The following is a 19161-nucleotide window of genomic DNA, read 5'->3' as shown; positions in this document are numbered from 1 at the left end:
CACTACTCTCAAACGGATAGCCATCCAATTTCTATCAAATGGATTCACAAAGCCCTTCTTTTCTTTTTAACATCAGCAGATGTAGCATACAGTGTGTATACAGAAACCCAGCCTAAAACCACAAGTAAGTACAGATGTAGAAACATATCTGGATCTCACCTTTGCAGTAGGGACGTTGGGAGAGTTCAGTAAACACATGATCTGAAAGACAGAAGGACAGGAGGATCGTTGTCATCCATAAAGTACCCTCCATCTTGTTCTCTCGATCCCCTGAAGTGACAGCAGGGCAGAGGAGAGTAGAGGAGCTGGGAACGCACAATGTTTCTGATTCACCTTGACGCTAGGAGGTGAAACACCACAACCACACTGACTGTGGTAAATAACAACATGTGTTCACAGACTACTGACGTTGTGTCTCAAATGCCATCCTGTTGCCTACCCACTGGTTGAACCAACGACGTTTCTACGTCGTTGAACCAACGTGGAATAGACGTTGAATTGAAGTCTGTGTCCAGTGGGTATATAGTACACTTATTTTGACCAGAACTCATAGAAGTAGTGCACTATATAGGGAATAGGGCTCTGGTCTAAAGTAGTGCACTACATAGGGAATAGGGCTCTGATCTAAAGTAGTGCACTAAATAGGGAATAGGGCTCTTGTCTAAAGTAGTGCACTATAATAGGGAATAGGGCTCTGGTCTAAAGTAGTGCACTATAATAGGGAATAGGGCTCTGGTCTAAAGTAGTGCACTACATAGGGAATAGGGCTCTGATCTAAAGTAGTGCACTAAATAGGGAATAGGGCTCTTGTCTAAAGTAGTGCACTATAATAGGGAATAGGGCTCTGGTCTAAAGTAGTGCACTATAATAGGGAATAGGGCTCTGGTCTAAAGTAGTGCACTACATAGGGAATAGGGCTCTGGTCTAAAGTAGTGCACTATATAGGGAATAGGGCTCTGGTCTAAAGTAGTGCACTATATAGGGAATAGAGTGCCCTTTGACAGGTACACACTCGATATGTCTGTGCATTCACAGACTACAGTATATAGACTGAGTTTACTGTTACAGATTACATTTTACATACTTGTCCTGCTATATTATTATATTATTTACAAACCCAAATACTGCCAATCAGGCCCATATACTGCTAAGTATTTCTTTATCAGTGTTTTTTAAATTCCACTGTGCATTTGCACTTTGTGGGTGTCTGTCTGCATTGTGAGTCACTCCTTCCATATTTGTGAGTCACTCCTGCCATATTTGTGAGTCACTCCTTCCTCTCTTCTCCTCCCTCTCTTTACCCTCTTCTCCTCCCTTTGTCTTCACCGTGCTCTCTTCTCCCTCTCTTCACCCTCTTCACCTCCCTCTCTTCTCCTCCCTCTCTACACCTCCCTCTTCTCCTCCCTCTCTTTACCCCCTCCTCCCTTTGTCTTCACCATGCTCTCTTCACCCTCTTCACCTCCCTCTCTTCTCCTCCCTCTCTTCACCTCCCTCTCTTCTCCCTCTTCTCCTCCCTCTCTTCTACCTCTCTTCTGCTCCCTCTCTTCTCCCTCTTCTCCTCCCTCTCTTCTGCTCCCTCTCTTTCACCTCCCTCTCTTCTGCTCCCTCTCTTCACCTCCCTCTCTTCACTCCCTCTCTCTCCTCCCTCTCTCCTCCCTCTCTTCTGCTCCCTCTCTTCCCCTCTCTCTTCTACCTCTCTTCACCTCCCTCTCTTCTCCTCCCTCTCTTCTGCTCCCTCTCTTCCCCTCTCTCTTCTACCTCTCTTCACCTCCCTCTCTTCTCCTCCCTCTCTTCTGCTCCCTCTCTTCCCCTCTCTCTTCTACCTCTTCATCTCCCTCTCTTCTCCTCCCTCTCTCCTCCCTCTCTTCTGCTCCATCTCTTCACCTCCCTCTCTTCTACCTCTCTTCACCTCCCTCTCTTCTTCTCCCTCTATTCTCCCTCTCTTCTGCTCCCTCTTTTCCCCTCTCTCTTCTACCTCTCTTCACCCCCCTATCTTCTCCTCCCTCTCTCCTCCCTCTCTTCTGCTCCCTCTCTTCCCCTCTCTCTTCTACCTTTTCACCTCCCTCACTTCTCCTCCCTCACTCCTCCCTCTCTTCTGCTCCCTCTCTTCACCTCCCTCTCTTTTACCTCTCTTCACCTCCCTCTCTTCTCCTGCCTCTCTCCTCCCTCTCTTCTGCTCCCTCTCTTCACCGCCCTCTCTTCTCCTCCCTCTCTCCTCCCTCTCTTCACCTCCCTCTCTTCTCCTCCCTACCTCCTCCCTCTCTTCTGCTCCCTATCTCACCTCCCTCTCTTTTACCTCTCTTCACCTCCCTCTCTCTCCTCCCTCTCTCCTCCCTCTCTTCTGCTCCCTTTCTTCCCCTCTCTCTTCTACCTTTTCACCTCCATCTCTTCTCCTCCCTCTCTTCTCCTCCCTCTCTTCTGCTCCCTCTCTTCACCTCCCTCTCTTCTACCTCTCTTCACCTCCCTCTCTTCTCCTCCCTCTCTTCTGCTCCCTCTCTTCCCCTCTCTCTTCTACCTTTTCACCTCCATCTCTTCTCCTCCCTCTCTCCTCCCTCTCTTCACCATCTCTTCTTCTCCCTCTCTTCTGCTCCCTCTCTTCACCATCTCTTCTCCTCCCTCTCTTCTGCTCCCTCTCTTCACCATCTCTTCTCCTCCTTCTCTCCTCCCTTTTCACCTCCCTGTGGGGTTTAAAACCCCTGCTCTCTGGGTATGACATCTCAAATAGCACCCTTTGTGACCTGGTCAAAAGTAGTGCACTACATAGGGAGTAGGGTGCCATAGGGCCCTGGTCTAAAGTAGTGCACTACATAGGGAATAGGGTGAAATTGGCATCATAGCCGGATCTGAGATAGATGGGTTTGGGTTAGCAGAGAGAGGATGTTGCAGCTAACAGACAAAGAGAGAGAGAGAGAGAGGATGTTGCAGCTAACAGACAGAGAGAGAGAGAGGATGTTGCAGCTAACAGACAGAGAGAGAGAGAGAGAGAGAGAGAGAGAGAGGATGTTGCAGCTAACAGACAGAGAGAGAGAGAGAGAGAGAGAGAGAGAGGATGTTGCAGCTAACAGACAGAGAGAGAGAGAGGATGTTGCAGCTAACAGACAGAGAGAGAGAGAGAGAGAGAGAGAGAGAGAGAGGATGTTGCAGCTAACAGACAGAGAGAGAGAGAGGATGTTGCAGCTAACAGACAGAGAGAGAGAGAGAGAGAGAGAGAGAGAGAGGATGTTGCAGCTAACAGACAGAGAGAGAGAGAGGATGTTGCAGCTAACAGACAGAGAGAGAGAGAGGATGTTGCAGCTAACAGACAGAGAGAGAGAGAGGATGTTGCAGCTAACAGACAGAGAGAGAGAGAGAGAGAGGATGTTGCAGCTAACAGACAGAGAGAGAGAGAGAAGAAGTTGGGGGTTTTCAACCACAATGTGGTGGTGGTTCCACAGTGTCAGGTGTATTTTCACATGATAACATCTTCCGAAAACATTTGAAACCATACTACAAAGCAGACAGACACCCACTCTTTAATGAGTATTTTAAATAACCCCACTTACTATGCTACTGTGAAATGTGGTTGTTCCACCTAGCTATCTTTAGATGAATGCACTAACTGTAGGTCAGAGTGTCTGCTAAATGACTGAAATGTCAAATTAGTGGAATGGTATCAAATACATAAAACAAGGCCTTTCGAGTTGCACACCGGTCTAAGGCACTGCATCGCAGTGGTAGAGGCGTCACTACAGACCCGGGTTTGATCCCAGGCTGTGTCACAACCGGCCGTGATCGGGAGTCACATAGGGTGGGGCACAATTGGCCCGGCGTCGTCCGGGTTAGGGCAGGGTTTGGCCGGGGGGGCTTTACTTGGCTCGTTGCGCTCTAGCGACTCCTTGTGGGAGGCCGGGCTCCTGCAGGCTGACCCCTGGTCGTTGGTTGAACAGTGTTTCCTCTGACACATTGGTGCAGCTGGCTTCCGGGTTAAGCGGGCGGGTGTCAAGAAGTACGGTTCGGCGGGTCATGTTTTGGAGGACACATGACTTGACCTTCACCTCTCCCGAGTCCGTTGGGAAGTTGCAGCAAAGAGACAAGATCGAAAAAGGAGAGAAAATACAACAACAATATAATACATTAAACACATGGCTCCGTTCCAGCCATTATCGTGAGCCGTCCTCCCCTCAGCAGCCTCCTGTGCTAGCTAGATATACTATCCAGTGGTCTGAGATCAGGCCCTGGGCTAAGATTAGTAATCGACCATGACCTGTTTCATGTGGTTAGTCTTCAGGCCTGGAGGAACAATCACTGTGAGCCCACATGTCCCCTCTTGCTCCAGGGTGAAGTTTCTCCTAGATACAGATCTAGGATCAGCTTGCCCTCCCCCAATCCTATCTTTAACTATTAGTGGGGAAAATGTTAACTGACCCAAGATCAGCGTCTAAGGGGCAATTTTAACAGTCTCACGTCCCCCTCTGTATAGATACTCACCAGTCTCACATTACAGGCCTTTGAAGAGGAACCACCAATAGACTATATTTCTTTAGTGGTAATATTATCAACCATATTATGAGTATTTCCCCATTCCCAGACATAGATACTCCTGAGTGAGACCTGTCTGTACAAAAAAAGGCATATGCAGGTAAGACACCCTTGTATGAAAACATATATGTATTTAAATCACTGTTATTTGTATGACTGACTATCTCAAATAAATAGCGTTGCTCGGTTGGTTGATTGGTCGAGACTGATTGCAGCACTGAGGGATTGCAGGCTGGGTCTCCTCTAGACAGGAAGCAGGAATTCGGGAACGCGCCTCCCATCTGCGGCGCGCTCCCGGCTGATTTTCACAGAATGGAGCTGGAAGGAATCAGTGTCAGAGTTGTTACGAAGCTAAGAAGTCGGCAACGCCGGTGAAAACCGTTCAATTCTGAAGACCGAACAACTGAAATCACAGTATTGCATGTGCCGATCAATTGTAGCAGTTTTCCCGTTGCATACAGAGGAAAACATTCTGGATTTGTGATAGTAAGTAGCCGCTTACCTTGATTTTCGAGCTATATTTTGCATTTGTAAAACATTCTTATAATTATGGTACGTTGTAATCAGGGGACTCTCATCTGTTAAATCGATGTAATGTTGAATTTTAAGTTATTATAACGGATTACTCATTAGCCTATTCGCTGATATGGAGCCACATCAGGCTACCATGATTAGCCTACATTTCTACAGAGACATTTAGAAAGACAGAAATGGCCAAGGCAGATTTATCCTGTGTTTTTAAATGCAAGACGTTTATCGCTAGGCCGAAAATGCATTAGGCTACAACGTTCATGCATTTCAACGAAGGCAGCAGATTAGAATTGAATTGCATCTGGAGCTGGTTTGGACGTTTTCAGGCTACATGGGTGTGTTGTGGTAGCCTTGTACGAGGCTAATGTTTTGGTGCCCTGTAAATGGAATAATGCAGTGTATGCCAGCCGAAGGACAAGCACAGAGACAAGTCGTGGATGGTTCCCGGCCTGTGAACACTATTACCGGGGAGAATAATGTGGCATACCATTTAGTAAGGTAACCCTAATTGGGTCAATATGTACCATTGATGTAAATTCAGAATTAGGCCTACACATGATAAAGGCGTGGCGAATCGTTGATATGGGCGTGTTCTCGTGCCAGCCCTTCATCTGTGTTTATCTGACACCCTGTCATTTCGTCTCATCGCTGCACTGTTGGTTCATGTTTGATGCCACAGCGAAGCAGCCTATTATTGGGCTGTGCGATGGGGCCTAAAAATATCATCTCGATTTTCTTTTCTCTTCAAATTCATGTGCGATTCACGATATATATCTACATGTTTTCTCTAAATGATCTTTGTACAATTTAAAGGTCAAATAACTGCACTGAGTAGACTGATACCCTGTTTAATGTGTGCACACGCCATAAGTAAGGATGTAGAGTGCATATAACTGCCCCCAATGCAATTATCTAATCGAATACATCCACAATGTGAATTCAATTATTTGTTCTGTTTATTGTCAAACAAATTCATTTTGTATTTTAAATTGTAACATTCCAACCTTGTTTAGCATGAGCTAGTCCAAATATGCCATGGTATCACGATTTTAATCCGTTCTGCCATCACGTTCAGTTAAGGACTTTTATTTTGAAGGGTGAACCCGGAAATACAACACACGGAGGACAACAGCCGCCGGTTACCATAGCAACGGAGTAAACACATTTTCCACCTGTGAAAAGTGAATCGCAATAAACACCATATAAGCATTAAAACGTATTTACAGTCAACAGAAGTTATGAACACAAACATATATATATGAGAAAACAATGATTTATTGTGGCTAGCTAGCTCATCTGTTACATGTATGTACTGATGTATTTACGGCCGGCGTAGGTCGGCATTGTAAAATAATAATTTGTTCTTAACTGATTTACCTAGTTAAATAAATAAAAATCACCACGCAATTCTACCTAATCGAGCATGGTGGAATGTTAATACGCCTCAATCAATGAAAACGTGTGTTGGGACACCGCCGACCCCGACACACCGCCGACCCCGACACACCGCCGACACCGCTCTGCTCCGTAGTACCTACAGTAGTAGAATGAGGAGAATCTCTGATAACCTGCGCTATTCATATGAACACATGCTAGTTGTAATAGATCGGGTGCTAGAGCAGCCTAATGCCTAATGCAACAAATGAAGGGGTTAATTTCCTCAACATTCTCCGTGTAGATTTAGCTGCTTCCTACACCCTAATTCAGTGGTCACCAACCTTTTCCGAGTCAAAATGCAAGCAGAGATCGACCACTCAGATTTTTAAAACATGACTTAAAAAAAACATAAAACTAACCAATTAAAACAGTTCTGTAGCAATGAGGTTTATGCAGTAGGCTGTAGGCCCAATGGGGGCTCCCGAGTGACACAGTGGTCTAAGAGACTGCATCTCAGTAGAAGAGGCGTCACTGGTTCGAATCCAGGCCGTGATTGGGTGTCCCGTAGGGAGCAGTTTATTTTAATTACATTTTTTATTTATTTTTTGACCTTTATTTAACTAGGCAGGTCAGTTAATACATTCTTATTTGTTGAGACTCTATCCTGTTAAGTTTTGAAATCTCACAGTATCAACCTTGCTTCTTCTTTTTACAGAAAACTGTGCAGACACAGTTATCTGATTGGCTAGCGGTAGGCCTGTAGGTGCACTTGATTTGCTCTCTGGGCCTGCCGGGTAGGCGGTGTTCTACCTTCAGACATGAAATGGTTTAAAATGGGAACACTTTGCCTTCCTGGCGCCAGGGCTGCTGATGGACCAGTCGATGGACCGGTTGGTGACCACTTCCCCGAGTTAATCCCTGCTTCCACCCTTTACATTAGACCAGAGAGTAGGCCCATTCCATGACCATCTACTGGCTCTACTGGTTCAGCTGTGCTGTATTTTACTTCCTGTTGGATGCAGTGATGTACCTCTGCAGTGTCTCTGCCAGCCAGTGTCTCTCTGCCAGCCAGTGTCTCTCTGCCAGCCAGTGTCTCTCTGCCAGCCAGTGTCTCTCTGCCAGCCAGTGTCTCTCTGCCAGCCAGTGTCTCTCTGCCAGCCAGTGTCTCTCTGCCAGCCAGTGTCTCTCTGCCAGCCAGTGTCTCTCTGCCAGCCAGTGTCTCTCCGCCAGCCAGTGTCTCTGCCAGCCAGTACCAGCCAGTGTCTCTGTCAGCCAGTGTCTCTGTCAGCCAGTACCAGCCAGTGTCTCTGTCAGCCAGTACCAGCCAGTGTCTCTGTCAGCCAGTACCAGCCAGTGTCTCTGTCAGCCAGTGTCTCTGTCAGCCAGTACCAGCCAGTGTCTCTGCCAGCCAGTACCAGCCAGTGTCTCTGTCAGCCAGTACCAGCCAGTGTCTCTGCCAGCCAGTACCAGCCAGTGTCTCCGCCAGCCAGTGTCTCTGCCAGCCAGTACCAGCCAGTGTCTCTGCTAGCCAGTGTCTCTGCCAGCCAGTACCAGCCAGTGTCTCTGCCAGCCAGTACCAGCCAGTGTCTCTGCCAGCCAGTACCAGCCAGCTTTATGTCTATCAGAGGTCTATAAATCTATTTATTAGGACCATAAAGCTCTTTATCAGAGAGGCCTATAAATATATTTATTATGTAACACCATAAAATACAGAGGTCTAAGGCGCAGCATCTCAGTGCAAGAGGCATCACTACAGTTCCTGGTTCGAATCTAGGCTGTATCACATCCGGCCGGGATTGGGAGTCCCATAGGGCGGCGCACAATTTGGCCGAGCGTTGTCTGGGTGTGGCCGGGGTAGGCCTTCATTGTAAATTAGAATTTGTTCTTTACTGACTTGCCTAGTTAAAAAGTTATGGCCCACCCATTTAGGAGCCAGGCCCACCCAATCAGAAAGGGTTTTATTACAGACAGAAATACTCCTCAGTTTCATCAGCTGTCAGGGTGGCTGGTCTCAGACGATTCTGCAGGTGAAGAAGCCGGATGTGGACGTCCTGGGCTGGCGTGGTTACACGTGGTCTACGGTTCTGAGGCCGGTTGGACGTACTGCCAAATTCTCAAAAATTGTTGGAGGTGGTTTATGGTAGAGAAATGAACATTCCATTATCTGGGAACAGCTCTGGTGGACATTCCTGCAGTAACCATGCCAACTGCTGCTCCCTCAACTTGAGACATCTGTGGCATTGTGTTGTGTGACACAACTGCACATTTTAGAGTGGCCTTTTATTGTCCCCCAGCACAAGGTGCACCTGTGTAATGATCATGCTGTTTAATCAGCTTGTTGATATGCTACACCTGTCAGGTGGATGAATTATCTTGGCAAAGTAGAAATGCTCACTAACAGGGTTGTAAACAAATTTGAGAGAAATAAGCTTTTTGTGTGTATTGGAAAATGTGTTATTTTATTTCATCTCATGAAACATGGGACCAACACCTTTACATGTTGCGTTTATATTTTTGTTCAGTATGTTAGGTAGGCCCTTAAAGTTCTGTATCAGAGAGGTTTATAAATCTATTAGGTAGGCCCTTAAAGTTCTGTATCAGAGAGGTTTATAAATCTATTAGGTAGGCCCTTAAAGTTCTGTATCAGAGAGGTTTATAAATCTATTAGGTAGGCCCTTAAAGTTCTGTATCAGAGAGGTTTATAAATCTATTAGGTAGGCCCTTAAAGTTCTGTATCAGAGAGGTTTATAAATCTATTAGGTAGGCCCTTAAAGTTCTTTATCAGAGAGGTTTATAAATCTATTAGGTAGGCCCTTAAAGTTCTGTATCAGAGAGGTTTATAAATCTATTAGGTAGGCCCTTAAAGTTCTGTATCAGAGAGGTTTATAAATCTATTAGGTAGGCCCTTAAAGTTCTGTATCAGAGAGGTTTATAAATCTATTAGGTAGGCCCTTAAAGTTCTGTATCAGAGAGGTTTATAAATCTATTAGGTAGGCCCTTAAAGTTCTGTATCAGAGAGGTTTATAAATCTATTAGGTAGGCCCTTAAAGTTCTGTATCAGAGAGGTTTATAAATCTATTAGGTAGGCCCTTAAAGTTCTGTATCAGAGAGGTTTATAAATCTATTAGGTAGGCCCTTAAAGTTCTGTATCAGAGAGGTTTATAAATCTATTAGGTAGGCCCTTAAAGTTCTGTATCAGAGAGGTTTATAAATCTATTAGGTAGGCCCTTAAAGTTCTGTATCAGAGAGGTTTATAAATCTATTAGGTAGGCCCTTAAAGTTCTGTATCAGAGAGGTTTATAAATCTATTAGGTAGGCCCTTAAAGTTCTGTATCAGAGAGGTTTATAAATCTATTAGGTAGGCCCTTAAAGTTCTGTATCAGAGAGGTTTATAAATCTATTAGGTAGGCCCTTAAAGTTCTGTATCAGAGAGGTTTATAAATCTATTAGGTAGGCCCTTAAAGTTCTGTATCAGAGAGGTTTATAAATCTATTAGGTAGGCCCTTAAAGTTCTGTATCAGAGAGGTTTATACATCTATTAGGTAGGCCCTTAAAGTTCTGTATCAGAGAGGTTTATAAATCTATTAGGTAGGCCCTTAAAGTTCTGTATCAGAGAGGTTTATACATCTATTAGGTAGGCCCTTAAAGTTCTGTATCAGAGAGGTTTATAAATCTATTAGGTAGGCCCTTAAAGTTCTGTATCAGAGAGGTTTATACATCTATTAGGTAGGCCCTTAAAGTTCTGTATCAGAGAGGTTTATACATCTATTAGGTAGGCCCTTAAAGTTCTGTATCAGAGAGGTTTATAAATCTATTAGGTAGGCCCTTAAAGTTCTGTATCAGAGAGGTTTATAAATCTATTAGGTAGGCCCTTAAAGTTCTGTATCAGAGAGGTTTATAAATCTATTAGGTAGGCCCTTAAAGTTCTGTATCAGAGAGGTTTATAAATCTATTAGGTAGGCCCTTAAAGTTCTGTATCAGAGAGGTTTATAAATCTATTAGGTAGGCCCTTAAAGTTCTGTATCAGAGAGGTTTATAAATCTATTAGGTAGGCCCTTAAAGTTCTGTATCAGAGAGGTTTATAAATCTATTAGGTAGGCCCTTAAAGTTCTGTATCAGAGAGGTTTATAAATCTATTAGGTAGGCCCTTAAAGTTCTGTATCAGAGAGGTTTATAAATCTATTAGGTAGGCCCTTAAAGTTCTGTATCAGAGAGGTTTATAAATCTATTAGGTAGGCCCTTAAATTTCTGTATCAGAGAGGTTTATAAATCTATTAGGTAGGCCCTTAAATTTCTGTATCAGAGAGGTTTATAAATCTATTAGGTAGGCCCTTAAAGTTCTGTATCAGAGAGGTTTATAAATCTATTAGGTAGGCCCTTAAAGTTCTGTATCAGAGAGGTTTATAAATCTATTAGGTAGGCCCTTAAAGTTCTGTATCAGAGAGGTTTATAAATCTATTAGGTAGGCCCTTAAAGTTCTGTATCAGAGAGGTTTATAAATCTATTAGGTAGGCCCTTAAAGTTCTGTATCAGAGAGGTTTATAAATCTATTAGGTAGGCCCTTAAAGTTCTGTATCAGAGAGGTTTATAAATCTATTAGGTAGGCCCTTAAAGTTCTGTATCAGAGAGGTTTATAAATCTATTAGGTAGGCCCTTAAAGTTCTGTATCAGAGAGGTTTATAAATCTATTAGGTAGGCCCTTAAAGTTCTGTATCAGAGAGGTTTATAAATCTATTAGGTAGGCCCTTAAAGTTCTGTATCAGAGAGGTTATAAATCTATTAGGTAGGCCCTTAAAGTTCTGTATCAGAGAGGTTTATAAATCTATTAGGTAGGCCCTTAAAGTTCTGTATCAGAGAGGTTTATAAATCTATTAGGTAGGCCCTTAAAGTTCTGTATCAGAGAGGTTTATAAATCTATTAGGTAGGCCCTTAAAGTTCTGTATCAGAGAGGTTTATAAATCTATTAGGTAGGCCCTTAAAGTTCTGTATCAGAGAGGTTTATAAATCTATTAGGTAGGCCCTTAAAGTTCTGTATCAGAGAGGTTTATAAATCTATTAGGTAGGCCCTTAAAGTTCTGTATCAGAGAGGTTTATAAATCTATTAGGTAGGCCCTTAAAGTTCTGTATCAGAGAGGTTTATAAATCTATTAGGTAGGCCCTTAAAGTTCTGTATCAGAGAGGTTTATAAATCTATTAGGTAGGCCCTTAAAGTTCTGTATCAGAGAGGTTTATAAATCTATTAGGTAGGCCCTTAAAGTTCTGTATCAGAGAGGTTTATAAATCTATTAGGTAGGCCCTTAAAGTTCTGTATCAGAGAGGTTTATAAATCTATTAGGTAGGCCCTTAAAGTTCTGTATCAGAGAGGTTTATAAATCTATTAGGTAGGCCCTTAAAGTTCTGTATCAGAGAGGTTTATAAATCTATTAGGTAGGCCCTTAAAGTTCTGTATCAGAGAGGTTTATAAATCTATTAGGTAGGCCCTTAAAGTTCTGTATCAGAGAGGTTTATAAATCTATTAGGTAGGCCCTTAAAGTTCTGTATCAGAGAGGTTTATAAATCTATTAGGTAGGCCCTTAAAGTTCTGTATCAGAGAGGTTTATAAATCTATTAGGTAGGCCCTTAAAGTTCTGTATCAGAGAGGTTTATAAATCTATTAGGTAGGCCCTTAAAGTTCTGTATCAGAGAGGTTTATAAATCTATTAGGTAGGCCCTTAAAGTTCTGTATCAGAGAGGTTTATAAATCTATTAGGTAGGCCCTTAAAGTTCTGTATCAGAGAGGTTTATAAATCTATTAGGTAGGCCCTTAAAGTTCTGTATCAGAGAGGTTTATAAATCTATTAGGTAGGCCCTTAAAGTTCTGTATCAGAGAGGTTTATAAATCTATTAGGTAGGCCCTTAAAGTTCTGTATCAGAGAGGTTTATAAATCTATTAGGTAGGCCCTTAAAGTTCTGTATCAGAGAGGTTTATAAATCTATTAGGTAGGCCCTTAAAGTTCTGTATCAGAGAGGTTTATAAATCTATTAGGTAGGCCCTTAAAGTTCTGTATCAGAGAGGTTTATAAATCTATTAGGTAGGCCCTTAAAGTTCTGTATCAGAGAGGTTTATAAATCTATTAGGTAGGCCCTTAAAGTTCTGTATCAGAGAGGTTTATAAATCTATTAGGTAGGCCCTTAAAGTTCTGTATCAGAGAGGTTTATAAATCTATTAGGTAGGCCCTTAAAGTTCTGTATCAGAGAGGTTTATAAATCTATTAGGTAGGCCCTTAAAGTTCTGTATCAGAGAGGTTTATAAATCTATTAGGTAGGCCCTTAAAGTTCTGTATCAGAGAGGTTTATAAATCTATTAGGTAGGCCCTTAAAGTTCTGTATCAGAGAGGTTTATAAATCTATTAGGTAGGCCCTTAAAGTTCTGTATCAGAGAGGTTTATAAATCTATTAGGTAGGCCCTTAAAGTTCTGTATCAGAGAGGTTTATAAATCTATTAGGTAGGCCCTTAAAGTTCTGTATCAGAGAGGTTTATAAATCTATTAGGTAGGCCCTTAAAGTTCTGTATCAGAGAGGTTTATAAATCTATTAGGTAGGCCCTTAAAGTTCTGTATCAGAGAGGTTTATACATCTATTAGGTAGGCCCTTAAAGTTCTGTATCAGAGAGGTTTATACATCTATTAGGTAGGCCCTTAAAGTTCTGTATCAGAGAGGTTTATAAATCTATTAGGTAGGCCCTTAAAGTTCTGTATCAGAGAGGTTTATACATCTATTAGGTAGGCCCTTAAAGTTCTGTATCAGAGAGGTTTATAAATCTATTAGGTAGGCCCTTAAAGTTCTGTATCAGAGAGGTTTATACATCTATTAGGTAGGCCCTTAAAGTTCTGTATCAGAGAGGTTTATAAATCTATTAGGTAGGCCCTTAAAGTTCTGTATCAGAGAGGTTTATACATCTATTAGGTAGGCCCTTAAAGTTCTGTATCAGAGAGGTTTATAAATCTATTAGGTAGGCCCTTAAAGTTCTGTATCAGAGAGGTTTATACATCTATTAGGTAGGCCCTTAAAGTTCTGTATCAGAGAGGTTTATAAATCTATTAGGTAGGCCCTTAAAGTTCTGTATCAGAGAGGTTTATACATCTATTAGGTAGGCCCTTAAAGTTCTGTATCAGAGAGGTTTATAAATCTATTAGGTAGGCCCTTAAAGTTCTGTATCAGAGAGGTTTATACATCTATTAGGTAGGCCCTTAAAGTTCTGTATCAGAGAGGTTTATACATCTATTAGGTAGGCCCTTAAAGTTCTGTATCAGAGAGGTTTATAAATCTATTAGGTAGGCCCTTAAAGTTCTGTATCAGAGAGGTTTATACATCTATTAGGTAGGCCCTTAAAGTTCTGTATCAGAGAGGTTTATACATCTATTAGGTAGGCCCTTAAAGTTCTGTATCAGAGAGGTTTATAAATCTATTAGGTAGGCCCTTAAAGTTCTGTATCAGAGAGGTTTATAAATCTATTAGGTAGGCCCTTAAAGTTCTGTATCAGAGAGGTTTATACATCTATTAGGTAGGCCCTTAAAGTTCTGTATCAGAGAGGTTTATAAATCTATTAGGTAGGCCCTTAAAGTTCTGTATCAGAGAGGTTTATACATCTATTAGGTAGGCCCTTAAAGTTCTGTATCAGAGAGGTTTATACATCTATTAGGTAGGCCCTTAAAGTTCTGTATCAGAGAGGTTTATACATCTATTAGGTAGGCCCTTAAAGTTCTGTATCAGAGAGGTTTATACATCTATTAGGTAGGCCCTTAAAGTTCTGTATCAGAGAGGTTTATAAATCTATTAGGTAGGCCCTTAAAGTTCTGTATCAGAGAGGTTTATACATCTATTAGGTAGGCCCTTAAAGTTCTGTATCAGAGAGGTTTATAAATCTATTAGGTAGGCCCTTAAAGTTCTGTATCAGAGAGGTTTATACATCTATTAGGTAGGCCCTTAAGTTCTGTATCAGAGAGGTTTATACATCTATTAGGTAGGCCCTTAAAGTTCTGTATCAGAGAGGTTTATAAATCTATTAGGTAGGCCCTTAAAGTTCTGTATCAGAGAGGTTTATAAATCTATTAGGTAGGCCCTTAAAGTTCTGTATCAGAGAGGTTTATAAATCTATTAGGTAGGCCCTTAAAGTTCTGTATTCAGAGAGGTTTATACATCTATTAGGTAGGCCCTTAAAGTTCTGTATCAGAGAGGTTTTATACATCTATTAGGTAGGCCCTTAAAGTTCTGTATCAGAGAGGTTTATACAATCTATTAGGTAGGTCCCTTAAAGTTCTGTATCAGAGAGGTTTATACATCTATTAGGTAGGCCCTTAAAGTTCTGTATCAGAGAGGTTTTATAAATCTATTAGGTAGGCCCTTAAAGTTCTGTATCAGAGAGGTTTATAAATCTATTAGGTAGGCCCTTAAGTCTGTATCAGAGAGGTTTATACATCTATTAGGTAGGCCCTTTAAATTTCTGTATCAGAGAGGTTTATAAATCTATTAGGTAGGCCCTTAAATTTCTGTATCAGAGAGGTAAATAGACAGGTTAAACAGGTGAGTTTACCTGACTGACTCCTGCTGCTAGGTAGCTGCTATTCCTGGCTTCACTGGTCTACACAGAGGATTAGTGATGAAGACTTGATGTAACCAGGCTCTGACGCCCTACTCTGTTATATGGCTCAGGTCACTGCAGGCTGGACCCCAGGCTCTCTCCCTCACTCTCTCTCTCTCTCCCTCTCTCTCTCCCTCTCTCTCTCTCCCTCCCTCTCTCCCTCCCTCTCGCTCTCTCTCCCTCCCTCTCACCCTCACTCTCTCTCTACCCCTCTTTCTACCCAACTCTCTCTCGCTCTCTCTCTCTCTCCCTCTCGCTCTCTATCGCTCCCTCTCTCCCTCCCTCTCGCTCTCTCTCCCTCCCTCTCACCCTCACTCTCTCTACCCCTCTTTCTACCCAACTCTCTCTCCTCACACTCTCTCTCTCTCTCTCCTCACGCTCTCTCTCTCTCTCCTCACTCTCTCTCTCTCCTCACGCTCTCTCTCTCTCTCTCCTCACTCTCTCTCTCCTCACGCTCTCTCTCTCTCTCTCTCTCCCTCACACTCTCTCCTCACTCTCTCTCTCTCTCTCTCCACATACTCTCACTCCATCTCTCTCCACACTCTCTCTCTCTCTCTCTCTGCCTTTCTCTCTCCTCACTCTCTCTCTCTCTCTCTCCTCACACTCTTTCTCTCTCCTCACATTCTCTCTCTCCTCACGCTCTCTCTCTCTCTCTCTCTCTCTCTCTCCTCACACTCTCTCCTCTCTCTCTCTCTCTCTCTCCACATACTCTCTCTCTCTCTCCACACTCTCTCTCTCTCTCTCTCTCTCCTCTCTCTCTCCTCACTCTCTCTCTCTCTCTCTCCTCCTCACACTCTCTCTCTCTCCTCACATTCTCTCTCTCTCTCTCTCCTCTCTCTCTCTCTCTCTCTCTCTCTCCTTCTCTCTCTCTCTCCTCACACACTCTCTCTCTCTCTCCTCACACACTCACACTCTCTCTCCCTCTCCCTCACACTCTCTCTCATTCTCTCTCTTTCTCTCTACCTCACTCTCTTGTTCTTTACTATGAGAAATTCTGACTGTTCCTGTTTTGGAGCTGAGAGGAATAACTAACTGCCTTATATGGAAGAGAGAACAGCTTCCCTACTGCATAGAATTGGTTCAAAATGTAGCTTAATCCGGATACTAATCTGGGAGAATATGAAACTACGGGGACGTTGGGAGTTGCAGCGATGGGACAACACTGTAACTACCAATTGGATACCACGAAATTGGGGAGGAAAAAAATGGGTGAAAAAAATCTGTGATCCGTATGTGACCAGTTTGGGATCCGTATGTGACCAGTTTGGGATCCGTATGTGATCAGTATCGGGGCGGCAGGGTAGCCTAGTGGTTAGAGCGTTGGACTAGTAACCGAAAGGTTGCAAGATCGAATCCCCGAGCTGACAAGGTACAAATCTGTAGTTCTGCCCCTGAACAGGCAGTTAACCCACTGTTCCTAGGCCGTCATTGAAAATAAGAATTTGTTCTTAACTGACTTGCCTAGTTAAATAAAGGTAAAATACATTTTTTTAAATGTGACCCGTGTGTGACCAGTATGTGATCAGTATGTGACCCGTATGTGACCCGTATGTGATGTAAAGTTAGCCTGCTGTCTTATCCTGTGTGTGACCCGTATGTGACCCGTATGTGACGTAAAGTTAGCCTGCTGTCTTATCTGTGTGTGACCGTAGTGACGTAAAGTGCCTGCTGTCTTATCCTGTGTGTGACCCGTATGTGACCCGTAGTGACGTAAAGTTAGCCTGCTGTCTTATCCTGTGTGTGACCCGTATGTGACGTAAAGTTAGCCTGCTGTCTTATCCTGTGTGTGACCCGTATGGTGACCCGTATGTGACGTAAAGTTGCCTGCTGTCTTATCCTGTGTGTGACCCGTATGTGACCCGTATGTGACGTAAAGTTAGCCTGCTGTCTTATCCTGTGTGTGGACCCTATGTGACCCGTATGTGACGTAAAGTTAGCCTGCTGTCTTATCCTGTGTGTGACCCGTATGTGACTAAGTTAGCCTGCTGTCTTATCCGTATTGTACCCGTATGTGACCCGTATGTGACGTAAAGTTAGCCTGCTGTCTTATCCCGTATGTGACCCGTATGTGACCCGTATGTGACGTAAAGTTAGCCTGCTGTCTTATCCCGTATGTGACCCGTATGTGACCCGTATGTGACCCGTATGTGACCCGTATGTGACCCGTATGTGACGTAAAGTTAGCCTGCTGTCTTATCCCGTATGTGACCCGTATGTGACGTAAAGTTAGCCTGCTGTCTTATCCCGTATGTGACCCGTATGTGACGTAAAGTTAGCCTGCTGTCTTATCCTGTGTGTGACCCGTATGTGACCCGTATGTGACGTAAAGTTAGCCTGCTGTCTTATCCTGTGTGTGACCCGTATGTGACCCGTATGTGACGTAAAGTTAGCCTGCTGTCTTATCCTGTGTGTGACCCGTATGTGACGTAAAGTTAGCCTGCTGTCTTATCCTGTGTGTGACCCGTATGTGACCCGTATGTGACGTAAAGTTAGCCTGCTGTCTTATCCCGTGTGTGACCCGTATGTGACGTAAAGTTAGCCTGCTGTCTTATCCCGTGTGTGACCCGTATGTGACGTAAAGTTAGCCTGCTGTCTTATCCTGTGTGTGACCCGTATGTGACCCGTATGTGACGTAAAGTTAGCCTGCTGTCTTATCCTGTGTGTGACCCGTATGTGACGTAAAGTTAGCCTGCTGTCTTATCCTGTGTGTGACCCGTATGTGACCCGTATGTGACGTAAAGTTAGCCTGCTGTCTTATCCTGTGTGTGACCCGTATGTGACCCGTATGTGACGTAAAGTTAGCCTGCTGTCTTATCCTGTGTGTGGTCCCTTCTTTTATTGAACCATTCTACTGTAGTCTGATGTGAAGACGCCCTCTCTCTGTGTCCCCTGTCCTCTAGCTGGTGATCAGAGTCCACCTGTCAGATGAGAGCTCTAAAACCATGATGGTGGACGAGAGACAGACTGTCAGACAGGTTCTGGACAGCTTGTTGGACAAGTCCCACTGTGGCTACAGTCCTGACTGGTCCCTGGTCGAGACCATCAACGAACTGCAGATGGGTAAGGAGCAAACACACACAAATACTGTGGACACTTCTCCGACTGCAGATGGATAAGACACTGCTCCGACTGCAGATGGATAAGACACTGCTCCGACTGCAGATGGATAAGACACTGCTCCGACTGCAGATGGATAATACAGTTCTCCAACTGCAGATGGATAAGACACTGCAGACACTGCTCCAACTGCAGATGGATATGACGCTGCAGACACTGCTCCAACTGCAGATGGATAAGATACTGCAGACACTTCTCCAACTGCAGATGCATTAGACACTGCAGACACTGCTCCAACTGCAGATGGATATGACGCTTCTCCAACTGCAGATGGATATGACGCTTCTCCAACTGCAGATGGATATTACAGTTCTCCAACTGCAGATGGATAAGACACTGCAGACACTACTCCGACTGCAGATGGATAAGACACTGCAGACACTGCTCCAACTGCAGATGGATAAGACGCTTCTCCAACTGCAGATGGATAATACAGTTCTCCAACTGCAGATGGATAAGACACTGCTCCAACTGCAGATGGATAAGACACTGCAGACACTTCTCCAACTGCAGATGGATAAGACACTGCAGACACTTCTCCAACTGCAGATGGATAAGACACTGCAGACACTGCTCCAACTGCAGATGGATAAGACACTGCAGACACTTCTCCAACTGCAGATGGATAAGACACTGCAGACACTTCTCCAACTGCAGATGGATAAGACACTGCAGACACTTCTCCAACTGCAGATGGATAAGACACTGCAGACACTGCTCCAACTGCAGATGGATAAGACACTGCAGACACTTCTCCAACTGCAGATGAATAGGTGCCTCGAGTCTGGAGCGATGACACAGACATACAATTCTTTATATAATTTCCCAGTTGATTTTCTGAAATAACAAAGGGATTACTAGGCATGGTCATGTGGCTGTGGTCTGCTCTGAGCAGCAGATGAGGGGGATGGGCAACCACAACAGGGATAAAAAGATTGAACTCAATGGCTTAGAATATGAAAACTCCCCCAGAGGGGGGGGTATTACCGCGCATCGCC

General features: G+C 43.6%; 1 protein-coding gene across 1 annotated transcript in view; it reads left to right on the top strand.

The window, feature by feature from the left end:
* Positions 1-4612: 4612 nt before the first annotated feature.
* LOC120058160 (ras-associated and pleckstrin homology domains-containing protein 1-like) overlaps positions 4613-19161 on the top strand; it is an 80176-nt gene continuing 65627 nt past the window's right edge. The window contains exons 1-3 of the mRNA XM_039006628.1: positions 4613-4618; positions 7657-8025; positions 17947-18106. Of these exons, the coding sequence (XP_038862556.1) occupies positions 4613-4618; positions 7657-8025; positions 17947-18106 (535 nt within the window). The remainder of the gene's footprint in view (positions 4619-7656; positions 8026-17946; positions 18107-19161) is intronic.

This window comes from Salvelinus namaycush, chromosome 13, assembly GCF_016432855.1.
Source record: "Salvelinus namaycush isolate Seneca chromosome 13, SaNama_1.0, whole genome shotgun sequence".
Classification (NCBI taxonomy): Eukaryota; Metazoa; Chordata; class Actinopteri; order Salmoniformes; family Salmonidae; genus Salvelinus; species Salvelinus namaycush.
The sequence above is the reverse complement of the archived record's forward strand: the minus strand, read 5'-3'. Positions and strand labels throughout refer to the sequence as shown.